Genomic DNA, 17,097 nt, shown 5'->3' on the forward strand with positions numbered 1-17,097 from the left:
ATCAAATGTTATACGCGTTATAAAAATACCTTTTCTCTGATTTGAATATCAAACTCGTGGCTCTATTATTACCCAGGGTTGACTGTACCGAAGGGAGAAAATCTCTAATCCGACCTGATTCATCAGAAACTTCTACAGACATATTCACACACAAAGGAGCTTGTGCTGTATCATCTGAACTTGGGCTGGAAACCACTCGAGCAGCTCTGTTCCAGTTTCTCTGGAGTCATGGCGTCGTCTTTGTGACCCAACAATGCAGTGGATGACTCGTGCTGTCCACTGTAGCCATTGGCAATGCTGTGTTTCAGGAGAGCTAATTGGAATTTTGCACACCATCTAGCGAGGAACAGCTTCTAGATTGTTTCCCACGTGCTAAAACTTCATACTTCACTTAAAGCAGGTCAGATTAGATGCAGTGAAAATGCTGAGACGCCAACCCTTCTGTCTTGACTTTCTTTGGACCATTTCTGTTCAATAGTATTTTTGCAAAGTTTCATTGCCAGGGTGTCACTTTTTATGTCTTGAAATACGACTGAGCTGAAACAGTCCTCTGCCTTTGATATCTCAAGACCTTCAAGACTAAAACGCAGCATCATTTCAAACACAAGTTATAAGTGTGAAACTCAGGGAAAGGACCATCACACCATGCGTTTTCTGTCGCTGAAGTCAAAGTATAAAAGTCAAATTCATTACATTACAGTTTTTGCCAACACAAAAGTGAAGAACTTCATTAAATGATATTTCTTATTCCGTGACTGACAGCACAATCATGGGCGGCTCTGCTTCTCTAGCACAGCAACATTGTTGGCACCGACTTCAGACATGGCTAAAGTTGGCTTCAACACAATGACACAATGTTTTTCGGTCGGTGTACTTCCTGACTGGTCAGCTTTTATTTGGAGTGCTACGTGCTGTTGCTTACCTTGGACAGTTGAACTGGCCTCCTTCTGCTTCAGCCAACTGACTCAGTAGCATCAGTGCTTTTGAGTCCGGTCCGAATGGCAGAATCTAGTTCTTAACTTGGTGAGTAATCCCGCACGAGTGTCGGCACTAAATGTTTTACATTTCCAACACAAAGTCACAGAGCTACAAAACGTGTCATAGATAAAAGATTGACTGGGTCAGTGAGAGCATTTCATGGTGTTATTCAGTCATAACTTTAAAGCCTGTAAACACTTTGAAATAAAGAAAGTCAATTTGACGATCGATCAACAGGCTTATAGCTAGGATTTTAAGACAGCGGGTCCCAATGTTGTGTTTGGTGACAACAGCCATGAACCGATCAATGAGCTCCTGAGGTTCAGGGGACTTTTTAAATTGAACCCCCATGAAACGCTACTTTCAAGGCGCAAATTTGGTCAAACACCGTCAGGGGTCTGCGCTCCACAAAAGAAAGCCACACTGCGATAAAGTTTTAATATTATGGGTTATGAAGCTTATTATTCTGTGGTGTTTGCTGTCCTACTATCAGTTTTCAGGACCCTAATCTGCATAAGATCCACACTGATACATGGATTCTAAATGAAGATAGTAACACACAGTCAGTTAACCAGAACTTACAGGGGTCCCACTTTGGTCCTCTGTGTCAGCTGAGACGTCAACTCACTATCAGAAAGAACCATGTTCATCCACTAAAAAGAGGCCTGCACAGCGCCACCTACATGATCAGTTCGCTATATATCATAAAGCGCATTCATCTAACCATAAAAGGATCATGAAAACTGCTCTAAGTTTGACAAACACTTAAAAAATATTTTCATTTGAAGCTTATCTGTCGGCACGTGAGATTGAATCAGTCCCCTTTGCTTTCACTTGCATCCAAGTTTTCAAAGGTCTGACACTCAGCTACTGAACCAGGATCAGCCTTAAATGACAATAAAAACATGGAATCGTGTCACCAGTCACCAACGTCAAACCTAATATTACTGGTATGAAGCCCACCAAGAAAACCACCCCGACCTGAACCGTCGCAAAAATCCACTCCCACTGACATGCAGAAGTCAAGCGTTTCTTATGGACCGGTCTTGTTGGAAAGTGTAATCTTTGTGCTGTTGTATGTTCTGCGTTCTGAAGGGATACTTCTCCATCTCCGTTTTGACTCTCACTGCGCCTGAACTGTTGGTGTCACGACGGAAATGTGATCGTGAAAACAAGCTTTCCGTTTTATAAATATTTACACACATTGACATTGATATTTACAGAAGGATTTAGAGAAATGTGATGCAATGTAGCACGTGCTTTCGATTAGAAGAAGAAAAAAAACCCCTACGTTCTGTACCCACAGAAAGGCAGCGAGACGTGTGGCCAGCTGGGCGTGAACACGCTGCTGGGTCAAATGAAGACATCCTTCCCTCTTCACGGGTCAGAGGTCACAACAACTTCCAGACAACATGAAAGGCGGGGTAATTCAGACTACTTGACCCTTGGCCCCCATTAGGAGGCCCCTGCATCTTTCTCACAACTGTCAAGGTAAATCAAACGGATACTTGAAGAGAGTGATGTGGGGGGAAAACAACATATGTATCAGCTACTACCTGAAGGGATTCAATTTCCTGGTTCAACTAGAGAGTGCTAGCGAGCTAACGCTAAACCCCCAGTATGGATGTACAAAAGTGACCCCCCCCCCTTTAAGATCCCCGTGGTGCCACGAGTTTGGAAGTTACTGCTGGTTCAAACGGCGTGTTCACCAGCCGAACTGCAACTCGATCCTTAGCGTAAACGAACATCCATCAATCCAAATGTGATGGTCTGACAAAGGAGAGCAGCGGAAGCTGGAGCCAGAGGGCGAAGACGCCGGGCTGCAGAGGAGCTGCCCCGCCGAGTGCCAGCGTCCATGCCCGGCAGGACTCAGGATCCTGGGCTGGAGCGGGCCGGTGCTCGGTGGTTGGGGGGGGGGCAGCGGAGGAATGGGACAGAAAAATAGCGCTCACTTACTTTCACTCGTCTCTTCCTTCCCGCCGAAAACACCGCACATCTATCGATCGAGGAGCCAGGAACACGACATCCCCCCCCCCTAAAAACGGAGCTGAATATTGAGCCTTCTTCAGTTATTCCGTGCCATCGTGGTGTGATATCCGTTCACCCCCCCTCCTCCTCTTCCTCCTCCTCCTCCTCTACCTCTGGACGAATGGCAGCTACAAACCCGGGACACGACACACGTTGTTCCCTTCCAAAATGTCGCTCATGAATCATCAGATCCAGTGAACTATTCGAGCCGCGGCTGCCCGGACCGCACGACACGGACAAGCGGCGCGTTCAGTCGGACCCCGGTTCTCCGTCCGAGGCCGACATCAACAGGTCATCCCGGGACACAATGCGAGTGTGGGCGAGACAGGAGCGATGGATCCGGCGTGGCGCTGGTGTCACGCGTGAGGACGGCGCACAGCAACTTTCCGGAAAGTTCCCAAACGCGGCTTCAAAGAGAAGCCCGAGCCGCAGGAGCGGGGCAGCCCGGGGCCACGGTCCACGCCGGTTAAAGTTTTGTCCCCCCCCCGCGCCGATGAGCCCATCCCCCATCTTCGCCAGCACAACTTAAAAACAATTTCAAACCCAACAGCCGAGTCACCAGCCCCGCGACAGCTCGCCGTCACATGCGTTAAGAAGCGACACCTCACCGAGCCGAATCAGGGGCCGAGTCCGATCCGCTGTCCTCGTTGACCCGCCGTGTTCAACTCGCCCCCTCGGTGATGTTCCGCCGCACAGTGTTTCAGGACAAGAAGAAGGAGGAGAAGGGGGTCTGTGGCTGGCAGCGTCTCCCTCCGCCTCCATTTACATGCAGCCATTCATTGTGACTCTGGGAGCCAGCAGCCCGGGCGCGCGCGTGCACGCGCAGGCGAGCGATCGACGAGGACGCCGAAGACTCTCCCAGGGGCGACGGACAGATCGCAGAGCAACCGATCAGCCAGACAGACGCGCGTCGCCGCAGCAGCGAGACGAACAAAGGTGTGCGATGTGACAGTTCACTCTCACGTCACTGGTGTGCGTTGTTGCGCCGTATTGTATTGCAATAGAGAGTTCAATTCACATGATTGAAAGGCACATTGTTCATGCATATTTATCATCATGCAGCCTCTAAATGAAGCGTGACACCGGCCAGATCACTGGTTATATTCAGCACAATGCACTTTATGAAAAGTCAACCAGCGACGACGTGTCAAACTCGAGGTCTGGGGGTCCAAATCCAGCCGGTCAGATCACTTTATGAGGCCCTGCGTTGTGGAAATCTGATTTTCAGGGCATAAAAGGCCCTTCATTATTTATTTTTATTTTATATATTTTGACCCACAGAGACTAGTGTTGAAGCTAGGCCCATCGTCTGGCCCACAGCTGGAGATTACAAATGTCAAGAATTCATTTGGAAAAATTCCGACAATTTTATGTACGTAAAATGGAATTTGATTCAACAATGACCAGGCAAACTCGGATTGGACTCAGTTTAAGCCACTTTTCGTGTCAAAGAATGGCATTCACAGGAGGTTCTTGGGTCGCCTCAGGTCAACACAGCACACCTGGACACTAAAAGACTGTCGAGGGAAGTGCAGCCATGCGCCATGATTTATGATCAGTGGCCACAATAAAAGCCCACGTCTGACTCAAGCTCACCTCACAAGAGAACAGATCACTTTCCCATGCTAACAGTCACCATAGCAGACGTTATGTTTGTTATGTTGCTGGATTGAACTGTGTCTTCAGGGTGTCTTTCACTAAGAAGCCAGCAAGTTTTCTTTTATTTAAAGATACACTCAAACTCCTTCTACTAATATATATAATACTAATATTTTCGCATGTCAAAATATTTCATGTGATTATCTAGAAAATAAAGCGCAGTTTTATACGAGTAGCGCGCACTTACAGTCACTCTTTACTGCGCAACTAAAGCAAAACAGTGTGATTCTGACCGACTGTTTAAGACCCTTTAAGTGCTGCGGTTACATCACTAACGCGTCACCCGATGTTGAGCCACGAGCAGGTAGGCTGCGTCCCCAGCCGACCTCACTGTCTGCGCCCCACCCGCCCGTCCAACACTCACTGGGACGTGTCTTCTCCCCTCGGCTCGTGGGTCCGCCGTTTCGATCCCAGCGTCCTCAGGAGCGCGACGGCGCGTCTCGACTCCGGGCAGGTGGAGCCCTCCGGGGCCGCTGGCTGAGGCGCGCGCGTGGACGGCTACACAGGAGGAGACTGCATCCAGCCTCTGCGCTCCTCCCTCTCCGCGCTGTCAAGCCCGATACTATTCGCTCGATAACTCTCTGGTGTCAGACGTGAGGCACCGCGCTCTGTGGGCATCCATCGCCACAGCGCCCCCCGTCCAGATGTGAGAATCACAGTCCATCATGGTGACTCCTGCTCCCACTGTTAGGCTGCAGCACTTGATCCCTCTCCACCATTAGAGCTGGAAACTCAGCGTTTTCCATCCAAGAATGATTAACCAAACACTTCCTCAATTCTTTATTTTGCTTCACATTTCATCACCATTTCAAGTTTCTCATCATTTAAGTGTTTTAGTTCTCAGCTCACGTTGATTTCTTCAATACATGGTGACATTTCTGCTGTGTTTTAGGCGCCGCAAATTCCGGGTTTTCACCAAAAAAGGCAATCGATGCAGTACCTTAATCAGATTTGTTCAAACCTATTAGTCACATTCCACATTGGCAAAGAAAAACTAACTCGAAAAAATAATAAAAATGTTAATAGATTAATGTAGCTCTTAACTGATGTGACTGGTTTGGAGTTTCTGTTGGACTGAAGTGAACAAACATTATTTTTTTCTGTGTTTGTTCAATGGAGTGTAAACAGTGAAAAGGAATAGAGAGAGAACAGTGCCCTGGGGAGTCCCTCGTCACCTTATATTGGGAGAAGCCTTCACCTTCAGCACCGGTCAGTGGATGGTGACGAAGGTTCTGGAGAACGTCTAACATAAAGTTTATCCAAACCAAAATCCATTTGATTGACTTTCACATGGGTCCAGATTTAAGGTGAGCACAGTGGACTATAATGGCAAGGTTACCTGCCATGTTTAACATATATTGCCATATTTAACAGTAGAAACTGATGTTTTTCAAAGACAAACTATATGAAGTCTCAAAGGAAACGCATAACATTACATAAATACAGTGGTACCTTGGTTTTTGATTCGAACAAATCAGAGTTTTAACAAAAATTTCTAGATTTTTTTGCTTTGGATTTCGAACGAAAATCCAGAACTTGAACGCCCCTGAAAAAAGCCAGAAAAAAACATAACAAGCGCGGACCGATCAGCTGACCCACGACGCGCTTTGTTATTGTGTAGAACGCAGCCTCTGTATGCAGACGTGTCCCATTAGCTACATTTACTGACTGTTTCTTCTTCATATTGAGGTGTAAAACCTTTCCTGTCTCCGCACTGGACCGTGGTAGAGTGTCACAGGGGAGGTGCTGGAGCGCTCACTCCAGGGTTTGATGTCCTGTTGTGGGCTGGAGCTGGGACAGGGATGAGGCGAGTCTGGGACAGAGCGTGACTTGGTTTATGACTTTGTCACAGCCAAACTGCACAGAAGCGCACATTCAGAGCTGGACACGCACCGGGCACCTCTTCACTTCTGGAGAGACCTCACTCACTCGGCAACCCCTCCCACATGCAGCGGCCACACAGATAGAGGAACAGCGCACCTGCAGCAGACACTCTACATTCACTCCTACAAAAGACTCTTTTAAGGCTTGGAACCCATTCTTTCTTTTTCCATTCATTGTAATGGGAAAAATCCATTCAGATTTGGAACAAATCGCTTCTCGAACGGCCGTCTGGAACGGATTGTGGTCGAGAACCGAGGCATCACTGTATTAATATTTATTCAAAACAAACAGCAATTGAGTCCCATAACTAACTTTATTTCTCGTCTAAATTCACGTGCCTACACTTAAGTTTTAGATTTTTTTCCAGCGTAAACAATCAATGTGGCTGGAGCTCTATAATTAGAATTCATCAGCAGTTTCGGGCGCAGAGAGATTGTACTAGATGATTTATGTAAGCGGCGCTCTCAAGTGTTTTCCAGTGTCCTCGCGTGTTCTCCGCGGGAGGAAAGTAGGGCAGCAGTGTGTGCAGCGCGCGGCCCGCCCTCCTCCTTGTCCTCACGTTACTCCGCTGCTGCAGTTACAGCGCTCAGCCGCAGGGGCCGCTAGCGGCTCAGTGGTGCATTCTGACCGCGTCAGCTTCCGTAGAAACATGGCGTCCTTCTTGCGGTAACGTGAGGGCTGAAAACAAACTCCATACCGACTGAACGCGAGCGACTGCAACAGTGTCCACCTGCTGCTGAAGGTGGTGAGAAGAATCGAATTCACGAGCTCCATCTTGCCTCTTTGTCGCCTTAATGTTTATGCTCAGCGTTGCGTTTTAGCCGCGTTAGCATCACTGTGCTACACTTGGAAGAGTTTAACCGGCAGCTCATCACGCTAGCTAAAGCGTGAAGAGAAAATGCTTGTCTGTTTGTCGATAAAGCCTTGGGAAGTATCATTCTCTGAGTAGTAATTTTCTGACCAGACGACGGAGCGTGGTTGACAGACGAATCCGCGCGTGTTTCCAGTCTAACCTTGTGCCGGTTGTAGGCGACATGGCACAGTACTTGAGTCCGTCTACTTTAATGTCGTCAGTTCTCCGCCTCTTCTTAGGAGCTGTGTGTGGGAGAAGCTCGTGTTTCCTCCTGAAGAGAGGCGTAATGCGAAAAACTGGTTGAGAATGAGAATAAGAAACAGGTTTTGCATGGAAAAAAGGTGGTTTTCTATATTATTTTGTCCATATTTATAGAGTGACAGAAGTACATTCGATCAACAGTCGTCTATTTTCAGGAGACTGTGGAAACCAATCTACATTTAGTAAATGAGTGAATGAATAAACTAAGGCTGGTGAATGCACATGCATATTGTTTCACTACATTCATGTAATGCGTTCCTAAATTACTGAGGAGTAGTTAAACTTGCATAGCTTGATAAATGAATTTATTTGTGAGTTAACGGCCTTTCCTTTTAGTTTTATGCAGTGGTACCTGGGTTCTCGACCACAGTCCGCTCCAGACGGCCGTTCGAGAAGCGATTTGTTCTAAATCGATTTTTTTTTTCCCATTGCAATGAATGGAAAAAGCAATAAAGCGTTTTGACATGTCTGCATACAGAGGCTGCGTTATACACAATAACAAAGCGAGTCATGGCCGCGCTCGTCGTGAGTTCTGGATTTTCGTTCGAAATCCGAAGCAAATAAATCTAGAAATTTAAACTTTCGAGACGTTCGAAAACCGAGGCACCACTGTATTTCATTTCTATGCTGAAGAGTCAAAGTCAGTATGTGGGTCTTGACTGTGGTTGATTGTGTTCATTCTTTCTCCAAGGAACCTTTATGTTGGGACGGACGCTGCTTCACTTCTCCCATCATCCCTGCATTGCATCCACCAGTCGAATTCTTCATTGGTGTGTGGTTTCTCCCGCCTTCTTGAGGGGCGTCAGATCCATGGAGCCCCTGAAAGATGCTCCAAATGTCCAGATATCCTCCGCTGCAGCTGGCAACTCCGACATATCGGCGGCAGACACACCTCCTGAAGCCCTGCGAGGGGAGACGGTGGTGAAAGAGGGAAAGGCCTCCATCTTGTTTCCAAGTGCTAATGAGGTGTTTTACAACCCTGTGCAGGAGTTTAACCGAGACTTGACGTGAGTACTCGTGCAGTATTGTACTGCTGAGCATATTTGCTTCTGACCGGTCGTGTATATGAGATGGTTATTTGTTATCCGGTACGTCCAAGTGTCATTTGAGCAGCCTGAGCTCATTTAAAAGCCTTTGTTTTGAATGAGGTGAATTACTCTCTGCTGCAGATGTGCAGTGATCACAGAGTTTGCCAGAGAAGTGCTGGCTCAGCGGGGAGTGAAGGTGGTCGTGCCCGGGGAGACGGAGCGAGTGGTGGTCTCCCTGTCGGAGGAGATGAGCGAAACAGACGCTCAGGTGGAGGAGAAGAACGGAGCCGAGGAGCCGACAGTCACGGCGTCAGTGGGAGAGAAATGTGAGGTAGATGCAACGGAATATTTGGAATTGTTGTTGACCAGTGTTTAGGAATCAACGTTTGTTATCAACATTTTTATTTTCTTTGTGTTGTTCCAGCGAGGCATCCGTGTGCTCGAGGGTCTGGCAGCATCGGGGCTGCGCTCGGTCCGCTTTGCTCTGGAGGTTCCCGGCCTTCAGAGCGTCACGGCCAACGACTTCTCCGCCAAAGCTGCGGCGCTGATCGCTCGGAATGCAAAGTACAACAACGTCGACCATCTACTTCAGGCCAGCTGCAAGGATGCCAGGTACCTCTTACACCTGAATTGCTCTTCCAGAACTAGGGCTGTGTATCGGCTTGCGATACGATACGTATCCAGATACAGTGATACGATACATTGCGATATGTTGCGATACTGTAAGTTCAGCAGTATATTGTCAGCATTTTGCGGTGGAAAATCAAATAATGCACTACTCACTGTGGCACAAATAAATATTATGTGCATGAAAATTAGTTTATTCTAATGACGTCTTTCAGTTAAATTGATCGCTCTGTTAAGAACAAAAAGAAAACTGTAGTATTAAATGATCACAAACGCAGCAGCATTTCCAAGTCTCAATGTATTAAATATTGATCTTGCCGACTTAAAATATCAAGACAATATCACACAATGAAGTACTGCGATATTTCAGCAAAAATATCGATACAATATCACCATATTTTCTCACACCCCTATGGAACACGCCTCGCAACATTCCGGTCTCTGTGGCTCTGCAGCATGCTGATGTACGAGATGCGGGGGAAGAAGGAGCGCTACGATGTCATCGATCTGGATCCCTATGGCAGCCCGTCCTGTTTCCTGGACGCCGCCGTGCAGGCCGTCAGCGAGGGAGGTGGGTTTTGACGTCAAAATCTGTGCATTGATGTGTCATGTTTCCGATGGTGTGAACGCACACGGGCCGCAGGATGGGCATCGAGAACTGGTTGTTATTCAGAAGCAGTGAGGAAACATCACATTCTCTGGAGTCATTAAGATATGTTCATTTCTGTTCCTTTCATTGGACTGAGGTCCGACTCCAACTGGCAGCTGTCGCTGCACGCCCCAGGCTCCGTGTCTCCACCTCCGACTGGCCGCCTAAGTCACAGTCACGGAGGAAAAAGCAGCGACGGGTCGTAGTGTTCAATAGTGAGGCTTCGTTTTGTTTGCGAAGATAACGTCTTAGCATCTTAAGGATGAGCAAACCCCTCCGACACCATGGGAGAATGATGAAAGAGTGTTCCGTGTTTGGTCTGTAAGAGGAGATGGATTTGTTTTTAATGATGTCACACACATCACATCTGCGCTACTGGAGTGACTGTTTTTTTTTTACAGTGATGTAGTGAAGTGTCCTCAGTGTCTCTCCTCTTAATAATAACCAGAACTCAACTATGGAGCTACACGGAACACATTGTTTCAGATTATGATTCAAATAAGGCCTTTTGATGTGGATCAGATATTTTATATGAGATACAAATAGTGGTGATTTTCAATTCTTCTCAAGGCCCAATAAAGACCTCAGTTTTAAAGACCTGGAGCTCTCGGGCAACTGTCAAATGCTTCATGCTTCACAGGGTTGATACATGTTCCTGGATTATGTGTCATTATTTTCATATACTTGTGAGATGATTTAAGCATCTTTAGGTGAAACAGAAATTCAAAATAGGTCCAAACAAAGGTCATTGCGATTAGTCGACAATGAAAATGATTGTTAGTTGCAGCTCTGGTATGAAAGACGGTGGCGTGGCTGACTGAATGTGCCGCACCAGGCCCTGAGCCTTCTTCTCACGGCACGTCTCCATGATCAGCACTGGTGGAGCTTGAGGTTCATCGACCGTCTCTTCTCTCAGGCCTCCTGTGTGTGACTTGCACAGACATGGCCGTGATGGCGGGCAACAGCGGCGAGACCTGCTACAGCAAGTACGGCTCCGTCTCCATCAAGAGCAAATATTGTCATGAGATGGTGAGTCGCACGCAAACGCCACTTAGAAGGCTTGTTTTTATTCCCCGTAAAACCGAAATGAAAGGTGAGATTCCGAATGAAACAAAACCCAAAACGGCTCCACATTAATCGCAGAGCGCACAGTTGGAATGCAGATCCACTCTCAACTATTGGCAAATGAAGTCATGAAAAGCTACGTCTTGCTTTGACACTGAAAGGGTAGAAACTCATATCTAACTACACGAATCAAATTCATTTTTCAGTTAGGATATAATCTTGGTAAACACAGAGGCAGTGCAGCTTTAAAGCGGCGCAGTTTGTGTTTTCTTTCTGGTCTAGTAGCAGAGCTTTTACAATCCAAACAATAGTCATATTAACGTTGGACAGAAGAGGCTGCATGACATTAAAAGACGACCATATTTGTGCTGTGAGACTGAACTGCTGCTCATAAGTTTCTTCCTCACCACCTTAAGTGAACCCTCCGCTGCAGGACTCTCTCGACGCTCTAGGCTCCCTGATAATGCTGTTTTTTCCAGTCCTGGGACCCCGGCCCCGGAGCTCAGAGTGACAGATGTGATTGTGTGATTTGCGGCAACAGGCTCTGCGCATCATCCTGCACAGCTTGGACCAGAGGGCTGGAGTTTACCAGCGCTACATTCAGCCGCTGCTGTCTGTCAGCGTGGACTTCTACATCCGGGTCTTTGTGCGGGTCTTCACGGGGCAGGCCAAAGTGAAGGACTCTGCCAGGTAAAACGAGCGAACGAGCGAACGAACGAGCGAACGAGCGAACGAGCGAACGAGCGAACGAACGAACGAACGAACGAACGCTTCAAGACGACATTTTTGTTTCTTCTTTTTGTTTATGAATTGCTATTTTCCTAAACATTTGTTGAAAGAAAATTCCAATATGTTTTGAAATGACTTGCCTTTTTATCTTGGATAATAATTTTATGATGATTTATATTCAAATAAGATGCGTGCAGAACATTTTTATAGGTTTCATGCCATATTTCCACTTCTTAATATCCTTGCATCCATAGAATATTTATTGGTTCATTTTGTACACGTAACTTTTTTCGCTGTTCTTTTGGCATGATGGCCCCTCACGACTGTCACACTTTATAATGTGGCCCTTCAGGAAGTTTAACTGCCCACATCTGCTCTAGAGCTTCTTCTCCTCATAGGTTGAAGCATTTTGGCTAAAAGTTGTGATGGGTCGGTGCGGCTTCATGACACATGTCCTGATGTTCAGGGGCCACCAGGTGGCGCTGTCTGCTGGAAAATGTTTGCTCTTGAACAGCTCATTCAACACATCATTTTTAAACCACGATCGCCATCTAGTGGCCTCTGAAAATTAGGACACTGTCTCATGATACCTCATGTTCTCATCTGTAGTTCAAAGCATTGTTTTATTCAGATCTGTTGGATCAATAATGAACCCCAAAATCTTCATTCAAGACTGACAGTGTGTTTTTTCTTGTGGCGTGTGCCAGTTATGTGCCGGTAGAGGTCGACAGGAGTCGCCCATGAAGCTACTTCTACATGAGTCTAAATGTGTGCTTTGGCGTCAGAGTCGGTACAGATCCATGGGGAACCAGCCTTGTCATCTGTAGTTCAGTAGAACATCTCTGTGCTTCTGCCTCAGCAAACAAGCTCTGGTGTACAACTGCGTGGGCTGCGGCTCGTTCCATCTGCAGAGGCTGGGGAGGAAGACCGTCAGCGGGAAGCAGTAAGAGGCATGTTGACACCAGCGCGTCTCTCTGGAGGTGACCAGCGCTCTGCTCTGTCTGCAGCACCAAGTACTCCCCTGCCACCGGCCCTCCAGTGGGACCCAGCTGTGAGCACTGCCAGCAGAGGCACCAGGTGGGCGTCTGCCGTGTCCCAGGGCTGAGCCTCAGGCCTCAGTGTAACATGAGTCGGTGCTGAAAGTCTGTGAAACGTCCTGCAGCTGGGAGGACCGATCTGGGCGGAACCCATCCACAACTTGGACTTCGTCCAGAGGGTGCTGTCCGCGGTGTCCGGGAATCCCGATCGCTTCGGGACCTCCAAACGCATCCAGGGGGTTCTCAGCATGGTGACCGAGGTACCCGCTTTGATGGTCTCCAGCTGTTTGGTCGACTGAGATACCACTGTCTATTACACTACTTGAGCCAGTCAGGCGAGATCAACTGACTGAAGGACATTGTAATACTAGGATTAAAATCCTTTCTATCTTAGATAGGATGGGATTATTTATGAAACGTCTTTATTTTAGATAAGATAATCAAACACATCAACACTTAAATAATGCTTGATAACACAGATCATCTAGAGTCCATTGTGTGGTCTTCAGAACATCTGCTGCGAACCTGGTGGCCAACACTGGTTACTGCAGGAGCAGCGAGGTGATCCCGTCCCCTGGATGTGAGCTTCATCTTAGAGAAGCTCCTCTCTGCTGCGGCCACAGCCTCAGGCAGAAGGCAGGCAACTATTGAGGCAATCCACATGTTTGTTGTGGATAAAAGTGAGGAGCTCCAGCGTTTGACCTTCACAGCCAGTGTTTTTCTCAGTTACAGAATAGTCACGATCCGAGAGTGTGAGAAAGAGGTGAAGAAGCGGGTGCAGGCAGGATGGAATCATTGGAGAAAAGTGTCAAGTGTGACGTGTGACAAAAGGGTGTCGGCAAGGATGAAAGGGAAAGTGTCCAAAAGGGTGGTGAGGCCAGCAATGTTGTATGGTTTGGAAACAGTGGCACTGAGGAGGAGACAGGAGGCAGAGCTGGAGGTAGCAGAGATGAAGATGCTGAGCTTCTCTCTGGGAGTGAGAGCAGGATGATGATAGGATCAGAGGGACAGCACATGTGCTCAGGTGTTTAGGAGACCAAGTCAGAGAGGCTGGATGGAGATGGTTTGGACATGTACAGAGGAGAGAGAGAGAGCCAGGACATTGGTAGATGAAGATGTTGAGGTTGGAACTGCCAGGCAGAAGGTGGAGAGGAAGGCCACAGAGGAGAGTGATGGAGGTGGTGAAGGAGGACATGAGGTTTGGAGGTTTGAGAGAAGAGGAAGCAGAGGACAGGGGGAGATGGAGGAGGATGATCTGCTGTGGCCACCTCTGAAGGGAGAAGCTGAATGGAAAAGAAGATCCACTACAGGCTAAAATAGTCAACAACGTGTCTAATGTTTCCATCAAATTCTAATATTAACAGGAGCACACTTTAATTCTGCACCGTAAATAACACTAAGTTAAGCTTTGTAAATGACCTGAACAGAAATGACAGTGCACTGACAGCAACATGGCCTCCCTCCCTCCTGAGCCACAACTTCAGTGTCCTACAACCGAATAAAATAAAAACACAAGCCACAGCTCATTTAATTAAATTGTATTTATTTAAGCCTTATTTGAGTTTATTTGAAGCATATAATAGGTGTAATAAAGGCGTAACTGCAGATGTCAGCTGGCCTCATAAGATGCAGCTTGTTGGTGACTGTGACATGCGCTGCTCGTGTGTCAGGAGCTGGAGGACGCGCCCCTCTACTACACCGTGGACAGTCTGAGCAGCACCATACGCTGCAACACGCCGCCTCTGCTCCAGCTCAGGTACCGCCGTCCGCCTTCAGTGGCTCCGGCTGGAGTGTCACCGGCTCCTCTGTGCAGGTCTGCGCTGCTCCACGCCGGCCACAGGGTGTCGCTGTCTCACGCCTGCAAGAACGCCATCAAGACGGACGCGCCTCCCGCCGTCCTGTGGGACATCATGCGCTGCTGGGTGAGCGTCCCGGGCGTCCTCTTCCCGCAGCTCTCGCTGATTCTCCTGTGAACCGCCGCAGGAAAAGTCCAACCCAGTGAAGAGGGAGAAGCTGTCGGAGACCAGCCCGGCGTTCAAGATCCTCTCCACCGAGCCCAAGTGAGTCGCCGACAGGATCTGTTTTCTATTCCTCATTTGTTTGTCAGAGCTATTCATGACGAATATTATTGTGATTTTAGCCCTAAAACACGAACTTCATATTGGCATTTTATTCTCCTCATCTGGAGACATCAGATTTTGTTGTCGCACGTGACGTGTGGATTGTGACACGGAGTAGGACTTTAATGTTTTCATTTTTATTCATGAATTACAGAGAAAAATTGATCCAAATCAAAACACTTTTCTTTGATGGGGAAGATGTTTCAGAGCACCAATAACAGTGTTCTCTCATAACCAAAGTTTCCCATGCAGCCGCACCTTTTGAAACACACAGAAAAGTTTAGATCGTGTTGAATTTTCAAGATGTCTGTCACTGTTCGATTTTCTTATCTTGATTTTGAATTTTCTACTGTTAAAAAAGGAAAAAAAATCCTAGCCCTAATTATAACCCTATAAATTAAATATTTAAAACATAAAGAAAAATGAAGGAAATTATACCTATATTTTTCATTTCATTCATGGAGTATTTAAGACAGTATTTTCTAAAATAAATACAAAAATTAGATTTTATAACAGTAAGAAAAAAATAAATTAAAAAATGTTTAAAAAAACAAAAAAATCTTATTTTAGAAACGTGTTAAAATAAAAAAAATATTTCATGAATTTTAAAAAATAGCATTCTTTAAAAAAACAAACGTATATATATTTTTTTTCATGGAGTGTATAAGACAATATTTTCTCAAAATAAATAAATAGAAAAAAATGAAATTTTATGACAGTAAGAAAAAAAATAAAAAAAAACATGCTTAAAACAAAAAAATATTTTAGAATTTTTTTTTTAATTTTTTAAAATAAAAAATGATGAAAAAGATTTATTTTTTCATGGAGTATTTCAGAGACAGTATTTTCTCTAAATAAATACAAAATATTTTGTCAATCCAAAAAAAACAATTTGAAAAATGTTGAAAAAAAGAAACATTTTTTAGACTGGTGTTCAAATTCTTTAATTTAAAAATTCATCGAGGAAGTCGACGAAATGAGGAGGAATTTCAGTTTGAAAAAGAGAGAAATGTCCTGTGTTCTCTGGAGCCCTGAGGTTCCAGAGTCTGCGGTCAAACATTCATGTGAATCCAGTCCCGACCCCAGCGTCTCGTGTCTTGGCCTCCAGAGGTGTTGACTTGAGTCTCTCTAGTCGCATGCTAACGCTCCACGACTGTGCGTGTGCAGACTGGAGGCCTGCTTCACGGTGAGGGAAGACGCCAATCCACAGTCCAGAAGACGCCACCTGACCCGCTTCCAGGAGAACCCCCAGGCCTTCTGGGGCCCCAAGGCTCGCGCCAAAGCCAGGTATCCGAGGAAGAGCCCACGGTAGCTCACGGTGATGGAGGAACTCTCAGGGCTTTTATGTCCATCTTCTGCAGTGGCGGGATTTCGACGGACCTGCAGGACAAGAGGAAGAAGTGCCAGAATAAGAGGAAGAACCCCAGTGCTGAGTCGACGCAGCTCAAGAGCTTCCCCTGCAAGCGCTTCAAGCAGGTGAGAGGAAGGTCTCGGTGCTGTGTCTGCTCTGACACCAGGACCCTGCTGCTCCACAGGGCACGTGCACGCATGGAGACGACTGCTGCTACTCTCACGACCCTCCAGCCAAACAAGACCACGGAGCCCCGGAGTGACGCGCTCTCAACACGTTGGATTTTCTTTGTTCCTTGTTGGGCTGTTGTGACGGACCCATAAAAGTTTTACGTTTTTCCTCTTTGTCATGTGTTGTCGGTGCCTCTTCACAATTCAGGTTGGTCATGTGCTCCAGACTCATTTGTTATGGACTCAGTTCTGAACACGACATTGAGCAAAGGAGTCAGGAGCCAGATTTTTTTTACATTTACATTTTTTTTAACAAAACAAAATTATTTATATTTATTATTATTTATTATTATTTTTATTTATATATTATTTATAAAAATTTTATTTATAGGTCTCTCTCTCTCTCTCTCTCTCTCTCTCTCTCTCTCTCTCTATATATATATATATATATATATATATATATATATATATACAATTTTTGCCTTTTTTTTCATGGGATATTTCAAAAATAAATACAAAAAAGTCAAAATTTTAGAAGTGTTAAAATAAAAAATATGCATTTTTTTATATCCTCTCTCTCTCTCCCTATATATGTATGTATATATGTATGTATATATATATATGTATATATGTGTATATATGTAGATATGGATGTGTA

The 17,097-nt window shown here is 46.1% G+C and overlaps 2 protein-coding genes across 14 annotated transcripts in view; one reads left to right on the top strand and one right to left on the bottom strand.

Moving 5' to 3' along the window:
• nacc1b (nucleus accumbens associated 1, BEN and BTB (POZ) domain containing b) overlaps positions 1-5,194 on the bottom strand; it is a 20,170-nt gene extending 14,976 nt beyond the window's left edge. For 4 of the 10 annotated variants that reach the window (XM_053854924.1, XM_053854923.1, XM_053854922.1 and 1 more), the window contains exon 1: positions 923-2,561. In XM_053854924.1, coding sequence (XP_053710899.1) covers positions 923-975 — 53 coding nt within the window. In that variant the 5' untranslated portion in view covers positions 976-2,561. Of the gene's footprint in view, positions 1-922; positions 2,562-2,934; positions 3,493-3,614; positions 3,825-5,029 lie in introns of those variants that run through there. The other 6 variants (XM_053854926.1, XM_053854927.1, XM_053854931.1 and 3 more) reach the window with 4 other exon arrangements.
• On the top strand, positions 140-16,825 carry trmt1 (tRNA methyltransferase 1). 4 transcript variants are annotated; one of them, XM_053854920.1, is made up of 18 exons: positions 140-1,023; positions 2,285-2,402; positions 5,785-5,972; positions 8,355-8,670; positions 8,833-9,022; positions 9,116-9,303; positions 9,774-9,889; positions 10,884-10,996; positions 11,574-11,722; positions 12,621-12,704; positions 12,769-12,838; positions 12,924-13,058; positions 14,469-14,554; positions 14,612-14,720; positions 14,782-14,858; positions 16,086-16,205; positions 16,280-16,394; positions 16,454-16,814. In XM_053854920.1, the coding sequence occupies exons 4-18, from the start codon at positions 8,363-8,365 to the stop codon at positions 16,529-16,531; spliced, it is 1,938 nt and encodes a 645-aa protein (XP_053710895.1). In that variant the 5' UTR covers positions 140-1,023; positions 2,285-2,402; positions 5,785-5,972; positions 8,355-8,362; the 3' UTR covers positions 16,532-16,814. The 4 variants fall into 4 exon arrangements, with proteins under 4 accessions (XP_053710895.1, XP_053710893.1, XP_053710894.1 ...); XM_053854918.1 differs by lacking the exons at positions 140-1,023; positions 2,285-2,402; positions 5,785-5,972 and adding an exon at positions 7,180-7,291; XM_053854919.1 differs by lacking the exons at positions 140-1,023; positions 2,285-2,402; positions 5,785-5,972 and adding an exon at positions 7,183-7,294.
• The last annotated feature ends 272 nt before the right edge of the window (positions 16,826-17,097 follow it).

The sequence above is a fragment of the Synchiropus splendidus genome, chromosome 2 (assembly GCF_027744825.2).
Source record: "Synchiropus splendidus isolate RoL2022-P1 chromosome 2, RoL_Sspl_1.0, whole genome shotgun sequence".
In the NCBI taxonomy this organism is placed as follows: domain Eukaryota; kingdom Metazoa; phylum Chordata; class Actinopteri; order Syngnathiformes; family Callionymidae; genus Synchiropus; species Synchiropus splendidus.

What these genes read in the sequence shown, in the direction of transcription:
- trmt1 (XM_053854920.1), top strand. Translation starts at nt 8,363, where the DNA reads ATGTTGGGACGGACGCTGCTTCACTTCTCCCATCATCCCTGCATTGCA. An exon ending in TTCTCAGCATGGTGACCGAG is followed by an intron (nt 13,059 to 14,468) that starts GTACCCGCTTTG and finishes CTCGTGTGTCAG; the next exon opens with GAGCTGGAGGACGCGCCCCT. An exon ending in AAGGCTCGCGCCAAAGCCAG is followed by an intron (nt 16,206 to 16,279) that starts GTATCCGAGGAA and finishes CATCTTCTGCAG; the next exon opens with TGGCGGGATTTCGACGGACC.